Source organism: Apium graveolens, chromosome 8 (genome assembly GCF_009905375.1).
Source record: "Apium graveolens cultivar Ventura chromosome 8, ASM990537v1, whole genome shotgun sequence".
Taxonomy (NCBI): domain Eukaryota; kingdom Viridiplantae; phylum Streptophyta; class Magnoliopsida; order Apiales; family Apiaceae; genus Apium; species Apium graveolens.
Genome location: NC_133654.1, coordinates 267,231,979 through 267,244,141, shown reverse-complemented (window position 1 = coordinate 267,244,141; position 12,163 = coordinate 267,231,979). Strand labels below are relative to the sequence as shown.

The 12,163-nt window shown below is 34.2% G+C and overlaps 3 protein-coding genes across 5 annotated transcripts; all 3 read left to right on the top strand.

Annotated features, from left to right (window-relative positions):
* The first annotated feature begins 4,398 nt into the window (after nucleotides 1-4,398).
* On the top strand, nucleotides 4,399-4,965 carry LOC141680974 (F-box/kelch-repeat protein At3g06240-like). Its single transcript, XM_074487044.1, has one exon. It carries the CDS (start codon nucleotides 4,399-4,401, stop codon nucleotides 4,963-4,965), a length of 567 nt encoding a protein of 188 aa, XP_074343145.1.
* A 1,820-nt stretch (nucleotides 4,966-6,785) lies between these two features.
* LOC141677617 (protein FAR1-RELATED SEQUENCE 5-like) lies at nucleotides 6,786-8,462 on the top strand. The gene is made up of 4 exons (XM_074483618.1): nucleotides 6,786-7,253; nucleotides 7,801-8,059; nucleotides 8,161-8,390; nucleotides 8,432-8,462. Exons 1-4 carry the CDS (start codon nucleotides 6,820-6,822, stop codon nucleotides 8,460-8,462), a joined length of 954 nt encoding a protein of 317 aa, XP_074339719.1. The 5' UTR covers nucleotides 6,786-6,819.
* Nucleotides 8,447-10,846, top strand: LOC141678373 (protein FAR1-RELATED SEQUENCE 6-like). 3 transcript variants are annotated; one of them, XR_012557712.1, is made up of 3 exons: nucleotides 8,447-8,718; nucleotides 9,132-10,214; nucleotides 10,446-10,846. XR_012557712.1 is itself a non-coding variant. In XM_074484674.1 (2 exons), the coding sequence occupies exons 1-2, from the start codon at nucleotides 8,476-8,478 to the stop codon at nucleotides 9,717-9,719; spliced, it is 831 nt and encodes a 276-aa protein (XP_074340775.1). In that variant the 5' UTR covers nucleotides 8,447-8,475; the 3' UTR covers nucleotides 9,720-10,846. The 3 variants fall into 3 exon arrangements, 1 of the variants encoding a protein (XP_074340775.1); XR_012557713.1 differs by having other exon boundaries at nucleotides 10,424-10,846; XM_074484674.1 differs by having other exon boundaries at nucleotides 9,132-10,846.
* The last annotated feature ends 1,317 nt before the right edge of the window (nucleotides 10,847-12,163 follow it).

The following is a 12,163-nucleotide window of genomic DNA, read 5'->3' as shown; positions in this document are numbered from 1 at the left end:
AAAAATTCAATGTTTAAATACAAAGAACGAAAAATAAAAAATAAATTATGGAAGTATACTTTATATTCACCTTAAAATGCGTGCCATCTATTAAAAAAATATGTAGAAAATTGAATGGGACAGAAGCAGTAATAAACAATTACAGTAACTAAAAACTACTAATTAGCGCCACCATCGCATTCGTGGCCACCGTCATCTTCGTGGCCATCATTTCCATCGTCCCCTTCCCGGTCATGCTCCTCTTTTCCCTCCTCGCTGCTGGTGGTGGTGTCATCTCTGCCTTCTTCAGCCCCCCTTATAGCCTAAAATACAGTTGAGTTAAAACGCCTCAAAATAACACTATTAGGCCTAAATTGAGAAAATTTTATGATTTTACCTCTTTGTGCTCCACCTCATACTTTTCCAGATTAGGGTGAGTAAGGTCCCGACATAACGGGTCACCTCTCCAAGAAGGGTAGCTGAGAAGACGGTGACATAATTGTCTACATTGTTATGCATATCAAGCATGACCTGGGCAAATGACATTACTCTCTTGTATGTGGGTTCCTGATGGTATTTGGATGTATTTCCTGCTACACCTTCCATTATATCCGGGACCACGTTGTAAAAAATACCATCCGGCATAATAGATCCACGTGCGGGTTGGCTACAAGATGCGGCATCATCACCATGTCGAGCTTTATAATTCGCAGAAAGATCAGGGAGGCGTGAAGATGCCGAAATTTTTGGAAAACTAGGTAGCTCTTTTTTGGGGAGGCCTTGTCATTCCCGGTGCAACTGCCTCGAGCCACCATTGGATAGGATGTCCAGCTGCCTCTACCTTTCGGGCATTGCATCCAATGCATCCCGATTCTTGTACTTAATATTTAAAAAAATAAATTGCTCGATGCGTAAAAATCCAAAATATGTACTAAAAACTATCAAAAATTTCTTATATATTCATGAGCTTTTGCACCGGCATTATGCTTTTTATTTTGCTCCTTGCGATTCCCGGATTCAAAGAGCAATGTTGGTGGGATGAAATTTGCAATGGTCTCGTGCATCCTTCCACCATTCATTATCACCGCGATTGACCTCTGACAACGGCAAACCCCTCTTATCGGCATCAGAGTATGCCTTTGATTTCACCTCGTTCAGTTTTTTTATTGCATTCATGTGTGTTACAAAATCTTTGTAAACATTGACCTTACTGAGAGTAATCTTATATAGCTATAAGCTTGTAATACTTCTGCAAAAGATAAGTTGTTGATTCAATTATGATATTCAAAATATGATGAAACACACACACAGACACACAAATGCTATATATATATGTAACGTGACTTAAACTCCTTAATCACTTTGTTAACAAAAGTTGGCATCCTGGGGGCCAATGTACTTGCAAAAATTTATTTAAAGGTCCTTTTCACATCAGAGTTCTTGATACTATATTTAGTAGTCAAATTTCGCACTTGTCAATATTTATATGTGCCAATAAAGAAGTCAAAACCATTACCAAATAGATATACTTACTGTCCTTTCTCGATACCGATCAAAATTGGATGGGGGGCTTATTTCCCCAACAACCTTTTGAGTGTGTCTCGGATAGAGGTGTATAATTAGGTTATTGTGCTTGTCACGGTACTTGGCGCTCTATCTCCTCGCCCGGCATCAATATCTCATCCTCCTCGGGTTCATCCCACAAAGAACGTGAGGATCTCCCCTAGAACCACCACCTTTGTCCCACCAGCACCACATGTGCCACCACCAGCACTACTTCTGCCCCTACGTAGCCTATGAGGCGTGTTTATTTGGGTCCTTGATTCTTTGCACGTCTCCCCCACCAGCCTCTTGCCTTTATCTTTTACCATCAACGCCGAAATAATGACAAGAAAAGCTCCGATCACAACAACATACCAAAATACGCCCTGCATTGCATAGGACCAAAACCAAAGTGATAACACACACGAAGTACTACACTTACCATATATTAATAAATTGACATATATTAACGCCAATTTGACATATTGACTCAAAAATCAACATCTTTGTAATAAAATGTAAAATTTAATGAAGCCTAAATTTGTAATTTTATAAACTCAAAAATGACAAAAAAAACTATATATTTAATCCCATGCATATCAACTATTTTTACACTTCAAGTCAACATAACGATATTCCTCATATCGATCTTCGTATCTTTTGCCTTCCTTATGCCCTTGAACAACTCGTTCTACATGTCCAACATCCTTTGACCGTTATCATCCTTTCGACCATCATCACATGGTCGGGACAGGTTTTGGGGAGAGTCATTTGCACTATCATTCAATTCAAATGTTCTCGTTCTAGGATTATCTAGTTTTTGATCGTCTAATGCCCTCATCCGCGTATAAATCTGATTGTTATCTTCTTGATGATCTTGAGGGCGATGATAATTCTGAGTAAAAAATGATGTATGAATTTCCTTAGACATGGGTGCATAACCGATGTGAAAGACTATGACTTTTCTCCACACCCACCTAGACATCGGTGCAGAACCGATATTTATTAACCATTTTCCTGTAATGAGAGTTCTATTATGCACCTGTTTAAACTCTTTCTCCGAATTTCTCCCCATCGAGAATATTCTTTTTGTATGAAGTTGAGAATTTCCATTATTTTGGCTGAATTATAACATGCGGCGGTGTGGCACGTGACTCCTTGAGCCTATAGGGAATGAACAAGTTCCAATAAGTTTCTGAAAATATTTCGGGAAAAAACTTGACCAATTCACCAAGTGAGAATCATAAATTTATTTGAAATGAAATTAGTCACTTTTGTTAAATTTCACAGTTACCTTTGCATCATCCATTTTATGGTTATTTTATTCAGGTTATATTGAAACATGCTGAAAATTCTTCTGAAAATAAAATAAGTGTGAAAAAAGCAACCAATGTGATAATGCATTCACGCTTTTAAAATTATGGCATAGAATACGCGGATTAATAGCCCTCTGTTTTTTTACCAAATCTATATCTAACAGTTAGTAAAGCACACACTTCTTATAAAAAAAAGTTATCGTCCTTATATTGATATCTCTAGTAGGAATATGAAGAAAGATAAATTTGAGTAACATGGGTTTCACTCTTGAAACTTTATCATCTAATTCTTTCTTAAAGTAAGAATTCATTGTTACCCAGTCGTAGGATGGGGCAAATTTCAAGGATGACTATCCTCTTTCATCTCTAAGATCATACCCAGATAAAAAATAGTACGTACGAAATTAATTTCCAAAATAGTTATAAAAAATTTTGTTGGCTACATGTAAATGAAATCTGGAATTCACACTAATAACACCATTTCAAATTATTTCATATTGCCCCTTCACCCATGTCACGTCATTTTATAACATTTTTTTTCTAATTTTTTGCGTCTAGTATTACTCATCTAAGAATACTTGCAAACCCTTGTTGAGAAGAAAATAAAATTAACTTGAAAATGGTAATTAGCAGGATGTTGTGTGAAAATTGGGTTAAAAATATTAATAATGATAATAGGAAACAAAATGATTTATTGAGGTCGTATTGTAACATATTGTCATATATTATTAAATTTTAATTTACAATTAATTTTAGAAAATATTAAACGAATTCTAATTAGAGAAATAAATTTTGAAATTGTGTCAAAATTGTTATAGATATAAATTGATAATATTTAATACCCAAAACAGACTTTTGAAAAAAATGCCGTTAGACTAGGGTTTTGGATTAGGGTTTTTATCGCTACATATATAAGTAGGACCATCCTTTTATCAAGACATCATTCAGCCACCAAACATCATTCCGCCACCAAACTACTTTCTATTCCTTCAGACAATGAGATCTAAGAAATTCAAGCCAATGGCAAGTCATGAAAGCACAAACCCTGACACCATCCCTTTCATTCCAGAAGAAATCATGTACAACGTGTTTTTAAGGCTGACAGTGAGGGATCTTTCCCGATGTAAGGGAGTTTGCAACTCATGGCGGTCTATAATTTCTAGTTCCCATTTTATCAAAACTCACCTCTCTAAATCAACTAATGACCCTCATTTTACTCAACATCGTCTCCTTTCTAGTTATACACCTTTTAATTCGGATCTTCAGCTAAAAAGTTGTTCCATATATTCACTGCTTAATGAGCCTGACAATATTGAAGCCCTTGAGCTTGAATATCCGGATACAATCACCTATGTAGTAGGTTACTGTAATGGGTTGATTTGTTTAATTAATAGGTCGCGGTAACTACGTTTTCTTTTGGAACCCATCCACAAGAAATTCAAGAAAACTACCTATGCTTGATACGATTACCTCGTCGTTATAAGCATATAACCTATGGGTTTTGCTACAATGAATTAGCCGATGATTTTTTGCGGTCGCTACCACTGATTGGAAACATGAAATGTCAGTTTATAGCTCAAAATCTGACTCTTGGAGATTGATTGGAGATTTTGTTTCTTATAAGCTGCCGTCTGGAGGGTACTTGGGAAATGGAGCTATGCACTGGCTTGTCACTCCCAATCTGCAGCTTAAAGACGTCCCACAAAGGTTTCCTTATATTATTTCTCTTGATGTAATAAGGGATACATTTCGAGAAGTTATGCTGCCAAACTGTGGAGAAGCTATAATGACATGGAGTGTGGGCACTTTCTGTGAAAACCTTTGTGTGCTCCGCAAGATGTCCCTTGATGCCCGTGTCGAGTTATGGGTAATGAGAGATTGTGGTGATCAAGATTCATGGATAAAATTGTTCACCATCCCACATATGGATAGGCTAAATCGCAGCCTTTATGTTACACCTACACCTATCTGCACTTCTGTAAATGGTGATATTATGCTTCTTGTGGATTCAACCATAGTACTCTACTACACAAAGGATAACACATTCAGGGATCTGCTAAACAACAGAAGTTGTCTGAGTTCAAAAGTGTATACCTATGTTGAGAGTTTAGTTTCACCCAGCTTGTAAACATCAGCAAGTGAAAAGAAATGAAAATATTTATATTTACATGTTTTTTATATTACTTCTTCAGACTACTGTGATTAGGGGAAGACTTTAAAAAAATTGTATGTATAAAACCTAATTTATAATATGCATAGTAAAAGTTTATATTTATATTGATTGATTTATTTAATTACAAAAGATTCAAATGTATTATGTAATATTACATTTTATCTATCATATTCTATGATGGGGTGTGTTTTCCTGTGTTAGGGTTGCTATTCTAATATGCAACAAGTTGCTTGTATTCACACCTATGTGGTGATATTATGTTCAAATTATAAAAACTAAAATGACATATATTTTAGAAAATTGTCCATATATATATATATGTATTTGTGGTTTCTATATTCAATGCATTCTTATAGATGCATGTAATATCTGAAACTATTCATAAAACATAAATTTCTTAGAATCCCATATTTAGGCCGTGCAGATTTTTTTATGAACCACTATAGTTTAAATTTTTAATAAAAATTGGTCGTATTGAAATATTTAATTATTTGAGTAAGATTTTATATGTTCTTTCCCGAGTTATTAGTATAAAAATTATTTTTGTCTAAAATATTCATATGACTACATATTCATGTACTCTAAATGTGTTCATATGAGGACATATCGTGCATGTTAATAATCTAGCTAGACATTATATGGTATAAACTGCAAAAGTCAAATCTTGTGTCTTCAAAAATATAAAATTCTGTATTACTTTTTTCCATTATAACACACATATATATATATATATCATTCTTTCTTTACATATATGCTTTTATTTAATATAGAATATATAATTAGAGGAAAGTTCAATGGAGTCCTAGTTTAATTGGAGACTTGGAGTCCTTAATCCTGACCATTCATTTCTGCTTAATCCTACGGTCATTATTTATAGTGTTTTTAATTCTTAATTAATAATTATAGGATTATAAAGATTCAGTATTGTCGTGACAGTTACATCAACGTGGTTATGGGATTCACTATCTTGTTTGTAGATATGAACTTACCTATCCGACTTTTTAGTATCCCACCTATTCTTATTCAACATCTAAACACTGGACTGGTTTTGCATTCTCCATTCTTTTACTCCTTGATTAAACCGTTGATTTTTTTGGTTTAAAAAAGCATGACTATGACTAACGTTGAAGAATCAGGTAAATCATCAGTAATTGATTTAAGCATAATCGTTTTTGATATACTATGTTTTGAATACAAATGTTGCAGTATCCTAGTGTGTTTCAATTAAAGAACCATTTATAGTGTTGTATTAATTAATTTTTTGGTTAAATATTAGGTTCTCAATCCCATCCTCATATTGAAAGCTCTGACTCTGAACAATCGGAATGTGAAAAAGATTCCGAAGAATCAGAATGTGAACAAGATTCTGAACAATCAAAAGGGGAGACCAGTAGTGAAAGCTCAGATGAAGATTTGGAGGAATCAAATAATGAAAATGGGTGTGAGTCTACATGTTTTGTTTCCGTGGATGGTAGAGAACTTTGGACACCAAAATGTGACAACAAGCACAAACCACAAACAAATCAGTATTTTTCAACTTTTGAAGAAGCTGTTAAATTTTATAAGGAATACGGCCGCGCTTGTGGATTTGCTGTTCGAAAGTCGACTAAGAGAACTAATGGTCGTGGTACTTTATTGGCCAGACATGTTATTTGTAACCGTGGTGGCAATCCAGATAGGAGCACTTGTAAAGTATCAAGTGAAACTATTGGGAACGGGCCGAAGAAAACCAGACGAACAACATCTCGTAGATGTAATTGCAAAGCTCGGATAGTTTTGAAACCTGTAGGAACCGGAGGTTTGGTTATAATGGGTTTTAACGAAGAACACAATCATCCTCTAGCATCTGGAGCTGAGAAAATGTTTTTAAAATGCAACAGGAATGTATCTGTTCCTCACCAGAACCTTATAATGGATTGTGCAAGAGTCAATATAGGTGCAACAAAAGCATTCTCTTTAGCAAAAGAACGAGCTGGATCATATGAAAAAGTGGGTGCTACGTTAACCGATTTTAAGAATTTTGCTAGAGACGTAAAAGCTCGTATTGGAAAGCATGATTCTGATATGATTTTGGCCAAGTTTAAATTAAAGAAGGAGAGCTCTCAAAATACATTTTACTATGACTATAAGGTTGATAGGAAGGGCCACTTGACCGGTCTTTTTTGGACAGATGCAATTGGGCAAGCAAATTTTGATGTGTTTGGCGATATAGTTTCATTTGACCCTACTTTTCGGACTAATAGGTAAGTACATATATTTCTATCTTTTATTTACTTGCCAATGTACAATTTTATTAAATGAAAGTCTATACTAGTTTGTGAGGTATCCATTTCATTGACGTGTTTTTGTTCCTCAATTAAACTAGTCAGTGTGGTACGTTATAATAACTTGTACATAATTATGTACGATTATAACTTAGAACTTGAAAAGATTAAATTCTAAATATCCACTTTAATTTATATATCCTTCTTTAAATGGTCATCTATTCTTATGCTTCTTACCGGGGACATCATACATTAAAAAATTTGAAGGTTAGTAATATATTAGTGGAATGTTTGATGCTAGTTATTATCTTGGCAGATTTATATAACAGAATATTGTTCTATATGTGAATTATAAAGCATAAATACCCCATGCTCGCATACATATTTACATTTTAGCAGTACATGTGATTACAAACAATTGTACTTAGAATTATGTAATATTATAGAGTTTATTTTAAATGCTCCACTTGAGATGCACATTATATAGTATGATGTCTGATTTGTGTTGCTTCTGCTCATATGGCAGATATAACATGGTATTTGTACCTTTTACCGGTGTTAACAATCATTGGAAGAATGTTACGTTTGCTGCTGGTCTATTGGCGAAGGAGAATTATAAAAATTTCAAATGGCTCATTAATACTTTTAAGAAAGTAATGGGTCGTGCCCCCCGTTGTGTAATTACAGATCAGTGTGCTGCCATTAAAAAGGCTTTAAATAAGTGGTGGCGTCAAACAAAACATCGACTTTGTATGTGGCATATCATGAATAAGTTACCGACAAAGGTAAATTAAATTAATAAGTATGCATCTTTTAAATCATATGCTCATACATAAATCTTATGTCAAGTTTTTTCATTATTTTTTTTTTATTTTTTTTTATTAAGGTTGGTCCTGCTCTAGCTTCAGACAAGAAATTTATCCAGAAATTGAAGTCTGCAGTTTATTCAGATCATTTAACGCAAACAGAGTTTGTGGAACGTTGGAATGATGTCATTGTAGAATATAAATTGGAGTCTAATCCTTGGTTGACTGAAATGTTCAACAAACGCAATGAATGGATTCCAACTTATTTTTCAGACATAGAAATGGCTGGTTTGCTAAGAACTACTTCAAGGTCTGAGAGTTCTAATAGCTTTTTTCAGCACTTCCATGAAGGCGGTCACACATTAGTAGAATTCTATTCTAGTTTTGAGAGTGCCATGGACAAGCAACGTCTTAAAAATGCCGAAGATGACAAGAGATCTGATCAAATACCTTTCACTGATACCTCAATGAGCATTGAAGTAGATGCATTTAAGTTGTATACACTTGAACTCTATTATCTTGTCAGGGAAGAGATCAAAGCAGCTTGTTATCATACTAGTATGCCAGATATTACAAGAGATAATGAGCATCGTTATTTTAAAGTTAAAGATGATCTACTACATGATAAAATTTTTGAGGTATATTTCAGAATAGTCATTTCTCTATGGAAATATCGTAATATACTTAAGTTTTCCTGCATTATTATATGAATCTTCAATCTTATTTATAATTCATACTTTTGAGTTTAATGTCTATGACCTATAGTATGTGTTCGTGCTATATTTTTGGTAGTTTTGTGAAATCTTAGGTCTTCACTCTTATTCATGTTTCTCAGTGGTTCTGATGTCATTCGACACTGCCTTAGTATAGCATCTGACAACACGTGATGCTATTTCTCACTTAGTCGACACATGATATAGCTCTCTTCTGGCAAATTTGTTATGATATTAGTGTTTGAGCTACTTTGTTCCTTATTGTGAACAATAGAAAACAATTTTTTTAGAGTTTTGAATAATAATATATATCACCTCAAAGTTTGTCCCCTTCTCAGGTTTCAGTTAGACTAAGTGACAACTATGTGCAATGCAACTGCAAATTTTTCTTTCAAAGAGGTTACCTATGCAAACATGCATTTGCTGCTTTGCATCAGTGCGGTGTCAAGCAGATACCTCGTGAATTTGTAAAGCCACGCTGGACAAAAAATGCCTTGAAGCGTCACTCATTTCTCGGATCATCCCAAGTTGATGCTCTTTTCGAAAAGAGGGACAAAAAGAAGTTAAAAAGGACAAGGGCATGGTTTGAATTTCACAATTGTATGAATCATGCTGAAGAAGATGAGGAAAAGTTGGATTCAGTTATCACAGGCTTGCAAACAATTGCTTCTTCAATAACAAAAGATAGTGATAATAACATGGATCAGGGTAATGCTGAAAGAGTTGATAAGTTTATTGGCCCTATTCCAGATACGGAAATATCTGTTCAAATTCCACATGTAAGCAGAAACAAGGGAAGTGGCAGCCGGATTAAGAGCAGTCGGGAGATTGCAATTGAAGCAGGGAAGCGGAGGACGTGTAGTCGTTGTAAATTAGCAGCAGGCCACAATGCACGAAGTTGTCCACTAAACAAAGAATGTACTTAATAGATAAAAATTTGTGTTTGTACCGATGTTCATATGGAGTTTGGATGATTTTCAATATTGACTATTTCCTTTTTTTATTCATGTGCACACCAAAATATTTTCGGTAACTTTTAGTAATACCTAATTATTTATTTGCAGATCAATATATTTTTATTTGCAGATTTTTTTTACTTGCAGTACATAGATTGTTGGGTGCAGAACATTGTTTCGTGGGTGCAGAACTTAAAAATTAAGAAGCTTAAAACGTGAAAAATCAGCAGTGTCAAGATTTAATATCTTTGTAATTGTCAAGTATTAAGTTGTATTAATAATAATTCATGGTCATGTCGTTTCCGGTCGAGAAGTATCTCCATTCTCACTTTTAATAATATTGTTTGTTTTTTTGGTTTTCGGCTTATTTTTACAGCAAATTTCACCATAACAAGTAGCCATTTTTCAGCTGCGTTTCGGGTCAGATTTTGGCGGGTTATTAATCATTTTTCAGCAGTGTTTCTGGTTATTTTCTGTTGTGTTTTTCATCAGTTTTGTGCAGTGTTTCTAATCATTTTTCAGCAGTTTTTCTGACAATTTTCTGCAGCGTTTCTAGTCAATTTTCTGCAGATTTTTTTTTTTTATCATTTTTCAGCAGCACTTCTAAACATTTTTCTGCAGGTTTTGAATTATTTTTTCTGCAGATTTTCTGAAATTTTTATGGGATTTTTCAGCATATTTTCTAAAGATTTTCAGGTGCTTTTGGAGCAGATTTTCTGGTATTTTCACAGGAGATTTCAGCAAACCAAGTAGCCATTTTTCAGCTGCATTTCGGGGCATATTTTGGCGGGTTTTTGATCTTTTTTCAGCAGTGTTTCTGGTAATTTTCTGCCGTGTTTGTCATTAGTTTTGTGCAGTATTTCTGATCATTTTTCAGCAGCTTTTCTGACAATTTTCTGCAGCATTTCTAGTCAATTTTCTGCATATTTTTTTATCATTTTTCAGCAACACTTCTGGACATTTTTCTGCAGATTTTGAGTTATTTTTTCTGCAGATTTTCTGAAATTTTTATGGGATTTTTCAGCAATTTTTCTGAAGATTTCAGGTGCTTTTGGAGCAGATTTTCTGGTATTTTCACAGGAAATTTCAGCAAATCAACTAGCCATTTTTAAGCTGCCTTTGGGGGCAGATTTTGACGGGGTTATTAATCATTTTTCAGCAGTGTTTCTGGTTATTTTCTGTTGTGTTTTTCATCAGTTTTGTGCAGTGTTTCTGATCATTTTTCAGCAGTTTTTCTGACAATTTTCTGCAGCGTTTCTAGTCAATTTTCTGTAGATTTTTTTTTTATCATTTTTCAGCAGCACTTCTAAACATTTTTCTGCAGGTTTTGAATTATTTTTTCTGCAGATTTTCTGAAATTTTTATGGGATTTTTCAGCATATTTTCTAAAGATTTTCAGGTGCTTTTGGAGCAGATTTTCTGGTATTTTCACAGGAGATTTCAGCAAACCAAGTAGCCATTTTTCAGCTGCGTTTCGGGGCATATTTTGGCGGGTTTTTGATCTTTTTTCAGCAGTATTTCTGGTAATTTTCTGCCGTGTTTGTCATTAGTTTTGTGCAGTATTTCTGATCATTTTTCAGCAGCTTTTCTGACAATTTTCTGCAGCATTTCTAGTCAATTTTCTGCATATTTTTTTATCATTTTTCAGCAACACTTCTGGACATTTTTCTGCAGATTTTGAGTTATTTTTTCTGCAGATTTTCTGAAATTTTTATGGGATTTTTCAGCAATTTTTCTGAAGATTTCAGGTGCTTTTGGAGCAGATTTTCTGGTATTTTCACAGGAAATTTCAGCAAACCAACTAGCCATTTTTAAGCTGCCTTTCGGGGCAGATTTTGACGGGGTTTTGATCATTTTTCAGCAGTGTTTCTTGTAATTTTATGCCGTGTTTTTCATCAGTTTTGTGTAGTGTTTCTGATCATTTTTCAACAGCGTTTCTAGTCATTTTTCTGCAGATTTTTTTATCATTTTTCAGCAACACTTCTGGACATTTTTCTGCAGATTTGGACATGATATTTCAAGAAAAATCCTATTTTATTTGTCTTAGTTGGATGTAACTATATTTAGCAAGAATATTTTCTTTAGAGTTGCAATGCTTAAAGGTAATATTTCTTTAGTCAAATTCAATTTTTTTTATTAACAAACTAGTTTTGGTGTGCAGATTATCAATGCACTTCTAAGCCACAGAGAAATCCCGATACAGAAGACATAAACTAATTATGAGAAAACGCTCTTGATACTGCAGTAAAAACTAATCAGTTAACCCCAACAAGGCCATGGATCCTGGTCTTGTCTCTGACATAAAATCTGAAGACTACATCAGTTACCTTTGTGCCATGAACTAGACAATCATGCTTTTTGCACGAAGAACTGAGTTTTCATGTGAAAATTCAACTCTTGATTTTTCTTTAGCG

Excerpts from the sequence above, each read along its gene's own strand:
- LOC141680974 (XM_074487044.1), top strand. The coding sequence starts at position 4,399 with ATGTCAGTTTATAGCTCAAAATCTGACTCTTGGAGATTGATTGGAGAT.
- LOC141677617 (XM_074483618.1), top strand. The coding sequence starts at position 6,820 with ATGGGTTTTAACGAAGAACACAATCATCCTCTAGCATCTGGAGCTGAG. Across the intron at positions 8,060-8,160 it reads TGAATAAGTTACCGACAAAG|GTTGGTCCTGCTCTAGCTTC; the intron begins GTAAATTAAATT and ends TTTTTTATTAAG. Across the intron at positions 8,391-8,431 it reads TTGCTAAGAACTACTTCAAG|GCGGTCACACATTAGTAGAA; the intron begins GTCTGAGAGTTC and ends ACTTCCATGAAG.
- LOC141678373 (XM_074484674.1), top strand. The coding sequence starts at position 8,476 with ATGGACAAGCAACGTCTTAAAAATGCCGAAGATGACAAGAGATCTGAT. Across the intron at positions 8,719-9,131 it reads TACATGATAAAATTTTTGAG|GTTTCAGTTAGACTAAGTGA; the intron begins GTATATTTCAGA and ends TCCCCTTCTCAG.